Source organism: Platichthys flesus, chromosome 6 (genome assembly GCF_949316205.1).
Source record: "Platichthys flesus chromosome 6, fPlaFle2.1, whole genome shotgun sequence".
Lineage (NCBI taxonomy): Eukaryota > Metazoa > Chordata > Actinopteri > Pleuronectiformes > Pleuronectidae > Platichthys > Platichthys flesus.
In genome coordinates, this window is record NC_084950.1 from 14,388,090 (window position 1) to 14,394,095 (window position 6,006).

Below are 6,006 nucleotides of genomic sequence, written 5' to 3' on the forward strand. Positions count from 1 at the left end.
TGTTTTCATTGATCGAATACAAACTACTGGATGAATTACCATGGAACTTTTGGTGCAGATCCAGGTCAAAGGGCGTATCTAGGATCTTTTGCACTTTCTTAAACAGTACGAGTTATGGCGTATTTCAACATTTATATTGAGTGTTTAATCTGGTGCAGAGCCAAATTAAAATCTAGACCTAGTTAATTTAAATGTGGTTTTATAAGTGGACTGTTAGGATTTAAGACCTGTATGTGCTCTACTGAGTGTCATTGTAGTTCTTCATAAGATTGACTTGAGCTGTATGTACTTTTGTAGTATGCTAGTCTTGTCTTCACAATAAATGAGCCACACACCCACTAAAGAGCATGAACAAAATTAAAATCACAAGTCTTTATGTTGAGTCAACAGAATGTGCATTACCACTCTTCTAAGGCACATTATGTCACTACAAAATATATGTGACAACTGCACCCGAAGAACAAATACATAAATCAAAGCCCACATACTTTAATTTGATGGTTTTTTTCCCCCTATGTAACACCATCATGTGTTCACGCTCAACTCAGGGCTTAAGATATAGTGACAGGACCCAGGAAATATGACTGAGGGTCGTGGCCACGCACTGGCTTTGTCTCCCTATTATCAATTTCCATCTGCTTCTCACTTTTACACCAGTAATGAAATCATTTCATTTGGGTAATCCAAGGTATCTAAACATGACTATGCCTACAGTACCATCTGTAAGCATCTCCACTTTCCAAGTGCAAGAAGCAGGTGAAAGGACGCTGGATCATGTGGAAGTCCCAAGAAAGGAGGAGGATCTGGAGATTAGTCTCTGGAAGCTTTTTTTTTTTTTTAGCTTTCCTCACCCGATGACGATCCATCTATCTCATCTACATCTCCACCGATGGCCGTCCAAAACGCTTTTGCTACCTGCGAATGACAGTGTAATATAAATAATTAGATTTTGCATTAACACGTTTGATTAAACAATTTGATTGGGTTGATTAAAGAGTGACAGAAATGTTGCTAAGTGGTAAATGTTTAGCATTGAATGAGTGGTTTGCACGACAGCGTATTAGGCTGTGTTGTAGGTTAAAAAAAATGATTATAGAGGCAAGCAAGTGTGTCCTACACAAAGTTAATTATCAGTTTGTAACACACTCATCCAAACAATTCTATGGTAATACCATAATATTATTTTGAAACATTCAGTATATCTAAACATGCATCGACAATAAAACACTAGAAGAATGATCATGCTTGATGTCTTGTGGGGAACATGTTGCACTGTGTCTCACCTTCTCTGCATGAACCTTCCTCTGCTCATGAGGTAACGAAGAAGCTTTATCTGTAGGTTGAAATTCACAGAGCAAGTCAACATGAATGGGGTCAGCTGTGCAAACATATGATCTCCATGTAAACAATGACAGATATATATATATATATATATATATATATACACTTTTTGATTGTATGTTTTAAAAGTAAAAAAACAGGCTGTGAAACGTTTTTCGACAATATTGCATGTGTATGTTTTTCATTCTCCCGTTACCTTTCATCTCTTTTAATTTGGTAAAGAGACGTTCAAAGTTATCCACATCTGCATCTCCAGATGTTAGATTAGCGAGTTCCTGAATGTCCAAATCAGTCAATGTGTCTGAGAAAATCAACACAAGTGAAAATGATCAAGATATTCAGATTTGGGAAAAAAACATTAAATTAAATGTGACAGCAGGATTACCAAAAGGTTTTGAGGAAGAAAATAAGTAAATGTTGAGAACAGATTCCATCCTGAGCCGTTCACTTACCGACTACTGTCTGCCCTTGTGTGACTGTATCTGTGCTCCTCTCTTCTGTATGGTTGGCCTCGGTAACTACTGTGCCCTCTTCTGGCAAGCTGGAGGACTGTCACAGATAAGAGGTTAGGATGCCTGCTTGAAAACTGACAGATTAAAAAATTAAATTTAAGTGGAATTGAATGTATTTATGTAACAAGTGAGAGAGACCAATTAAAGAGGTTTACAGAGGGGAACTTCAATCAAAATTAATTAAAATGGTTAAAGAAAAAGCTCCTCACTGCTGTATCTTGGCAGGTGCGTGGGTTGTTGTGTCTGGAGGCCACCAAACTGCTCATCAGACCAAACCCCTGGTTGTGCTCTGTTAGACGGAGAGATCAACTGTTACACGCGATACAAACAGCATACACAGTTAAACTGAACAGTAAGATGACATGACCGAACCCGTCTATCATTTCAAAATGTATGTCTGAACCTGGCCCAAGCCCGTCAGAACCCATCAGGATCCGACAAGCTCAAGTCGGTTATCCACACTCTACTGGGGACTTAATCTCACCATCTTTCATCTCCATACTGGACCACACGTTTGCATTGAGCGCTTGAACAATTCTCTTTACTCCAGTTGATTCTGGAAAGTCATCTGATGAAAGAAACAAAGACTGTGTAAATGTCAACATCAAATTTTTTTACAAACCCCGATGAATTAAAACATGTCTACATCGTCATTAGCGGTTTTCAGACATGCACTGAACTTCGGAGATCATCCCAACATTCTACGAAGGGGCTGTATGTGTGAACGCAAATATCAGAATAAGAGCCTCTGGGCTTTCTGTGGACTTTCTCCGGCCAGCTCCCTAGTAAGAGGTCAGCAGAAAGTCCCGAAGAACCGATGTCAGAACACCACAAGCAAGTTCCTCTAATTAAAAAAAAAAAGAAGAATACTAATATCTCCACTTGAAAAAGGGAGTCCACGCCAACAAGGATGATGATAAGAGAGCTTGGGTGATATGGGCCGACACCACAGAATGTACATGTTGGGTCCTGGCTCCACCTGAGGAGTTGCTGCAGCTTTGAACGCGTCTGAGCGGAAAATCTCCTGCATGTGTCAAAGACCTAATCTAATTCTGCAGACATCCTCCAGAGGTAATTTCTGAAAATGGCAATCGTGATTCGTGCTCACCATCTTCATCCGGCAGCTCCTGTGGATTGAGCTCCACCAGCTCAAAGGCATGAGCCAAACACCACTGCTGTGCTTCATGTCTGCTGACCCCTGCAATATGAACACTACTTTAATGCCATATAACAACCTGGAATTGTGCATTATGGTGCCTTTCTGCAATCACACGTCACCGCAAAGTGCTGCAGAACAAACCTGTTTCACAAACTCTGTCACACACCAGGATGAGCACCTCCGGATTAAGATCCTCCACCACTGATATCCAGGGATGGAGTTTTTCCAAACCATCTTTCTGCAAACACAATGTAGACACGATACACATTAGAGATAAGTCGATTTACTTCCTAGATATTAAAAACAAGACCCACTATTTAGGTCACGTACCGCTTTACTGTCAAAATAAGCGATGAAAGCCTGGGTGGACTGGGCGATCTCTGATGACATCTGGAAGGTGCTGGGCACGACGCATAGCCTGACGTCTGCTGTGTAATATTTGTTGTTGATTTCCCACGGGTACCAGGTCACCGTGTCCTCTCGCTTGATCGGCTCCGGTAGAGCCTTCGAGTTGAGGATCTCTGAGGAAAACACACATTTCTTCTATCAAATTACCCAAAACAACAAGAGAGGCTAGGTAATGCTGCGCTGCTAAACATGCTAGCTGCAGAAACGAGGTTTACTTAACCTCGTTTAAAAGCCTTAGCATCGCCACTAGCACAATAGTTACTGAATTGACCCACTAGCTTGACAACCCCAGGCAAACGAGTTAATAACCTGTATTACTATAGCCATGCAAGCTAGGCGCGTTAGCTTTGTTTGACGTTAGCCCCTCTGACCAAATCCTACATGTCCATGCTAAACGTACGTGTTATCAGCTCCTCCTCTTTGAACCCACTGTCACAGCTGGTGAGGAGCACGCAGGGAACGGTCATCTCCGTGGTTTCCTCCGTGTCAGACATTTTAAAAAGATATGTGAAGACGAGCTTCTCCCCCTGATGTTAGCTTAGCGCTACGTTAGCTCAACTTTGACAACCTTTCAACTCTGACCGAGCCACTGCGCCGGTCACTTCCGGTGCAGCATTTCACAGATTTCAGTTGTATTTAAAAAACTATTTTCAATAAAGCCGATTACTTCTATAAATATATGGATATATATAGTATAATCAATATGTGTAATTTTTGCTCATGGCGATATTGAAGTTTACGCTGTTTGGCTTACAGTGAGGGGAATACTAATCCCTGAGTTTGGTCTTTCAGGCAGAGCAGTATCTCTTCCTAAAGCTCCATTAAATAAATAATACATATTCATGTTTATGAAGGAAGAGGATGGAAATAAAGTTATGATCTATTTTTTGATCAGCCTATAATAGCGACATTTAAAGGAGGTGTGTTTGCCTGACAGTCTGTACACGGGAGAATACAACACCATCTTTCGTTGTCATGACTACGTGTACTGTTCCAATGACAGCTCGGGACAGACTTGGGTCGATGGACTGAATTTAAAGAGTTTAATCGCAGTCGTTTGCTGTTTAACTCAATATGCAAAAATATGTCTCATAGAAATCAAGATAAATTTGGAGCAGTTTTACTTCGGGTAATGTTTCTACTTTAGGTCAGCTAACAATTCTTAATGTTTGAGAGAATACACTTGGTGATTGTCCATTAGCTTAACGTTTGTTTGTTTTGCATTTAGCTTGGTTTGATGTTTGCTAATTGGACCACTGTGCTTAAATATATATATATTAAAATATATTCATGTTATTGTGTGTTAATATTTATCCTAATGTTTTACCAATTGACAGAAGTGTAGCTAAAAATTGTGTTTGCACTCATCACAAAACTGTTTATTGCAGGTTCAAGATGATTTGAGACAACTGAGAGGTAATCTAGAGAAAATCCGTCTCAGTGACAAAACAACACTGGACTTCGAAGCCCTGGACGACGCCATTCACAAGACAGAGAACAGCATCAAGGTGATGATGGTTTATTCAGATTAAGCACTGATAACAATGTAACGTGATAGACATCAGGTGAATGTGGCTGACCATCTCAATCTTCCTCAACTGTAAAAAGAAACACGCTGAAGACTATCTAAAAACAGTGTCTGAGCAGCTGCTGGTTCTTCCAAACATTGAAGACGTTCACAAAAAGACAGTGCAGATTCCCAAATGGTAAGTATTTGTATTTTTACAAAATCACTGCCAACAGTCGGGAACATCTCTTTATGCGGGTTGAATAATAATCTGATGATAGATATTTTGATTCTGAAAGCAAAACTTTACACAGGAAACCTGATCTGGACAGTTTCCCAGCTATGCCTCCACAAAGGGAAGTCCTGCCAGGAGCATCTCAGCGGGAAAAGGTTGATTACTATTCACAATTACATATACTTTTCGTTTTAATTTCATAATATACACTTTTTAGCTGAAATACCCCGTTTTCAGATTATTAGGTACGCATGGCTCAAACAAATACAGTGTACATTACAGCAGCCCCATTATAAATCCTATCTTCATGATAGTTATGTTCATTTTATACTGGAACTATTTCTGTTTTTGATTCTACTTTATTGTCATTTTGATAGCAGGGGTTTGTTGTGCTGTTGAGTCATATTGTGTTATATGGGCAGGTCTTACTATTATTTTGCCCATACCCTTTTTATTCTTATAAAGCTAAATAAAAGTACTATCTCTCTGTACTGTGTACTGTCCAGCAGTACCACAAACTGCATCACCCAAAATTACCATACAGTTGAATCAGCAACTCAAAATTTTAAGTAATCAGTAAAACATAATGGTAAGAAAGGACTGTTGTATTAGACTGAATAATTATTTAGCAAATTATACCTTTAATGAGCTTCCAGCTGACTACATATAAACATTTTTATATCTAATATTGCTGATTCTACAGTCTGTCTAATTATTATTGTAAAAGTTTTTAAACTCATTCTCTACCTGTCTCATTCAGCACAAGACAACGTTATCCATGCATTCGCTTTGCAATCCTGCTCTCTCAAAAAACAGAGCTATTATGTACCTGAAAAGTGGGACA

General features: G+C 39.4%; 1 protein-coding gene across 1 annotated transcript; it reads right to left on the reverse strand.

Moving 5' to 3' along the window:
- Positions 1 to 357: 357 nt before the first annotated feature.
- Positions 358 to 4,001, reverse strand: aagab (alpha and gamma adaptin binding protein). The gene is made up of 10 exons (XM_062390122.1): positions 3,821 to 4,001; positions 3,343 to 3,533; positions 3,154 to 3,250; positions 2,962 to 3,051; positions 2,338 to 2,421; positions 2,063 to 2,142; positions 1,794 to 1,890; positions 1,538 to 1,642; positions 1,284 to 1,333; positions 358 to 915 (listed from the first exon to the last, which is right to left on the reverse strand). Exons 1-10 carry the CDS (start codon positions 3,912 to 3,914, stop codon positions 838 to 840), a joined length of 966 nt encoding a protein of 321 aa, XP_062246106.1. The 5' UTR covers positions 3,915 to 4,001; the 3' UTR covers positions 358 to 837.
- Positions 4,002 to 6,006: the final 2,005 nt, after the last annotated feature.

Excerpts from the sequence above, each read along its gene's own strand:
- aagab (XM_062390122.1), bottom strand. The coding sequence starts at position 3,914 with ATGTCTGACACGGAGGAAACCACGGAGATGACCGTTCCCTGCGTGCTC. Across the intron at positions 3,052-3,153 it reads TGACAGAGTTTGTGAAACAG|GGGTCAGCAGACATGAAGCA; the intron begins GTTTGTTCTGCA and ends TTCATATTGCAG. Across the intron at positions 1,891-2,062 it reads GCACCTGCCAAGATACAGCA|TCCTCCAGCTTGCCAGAAGA; the intron begins GTGAGGAGCTTT and ends TATCTGTGACAG.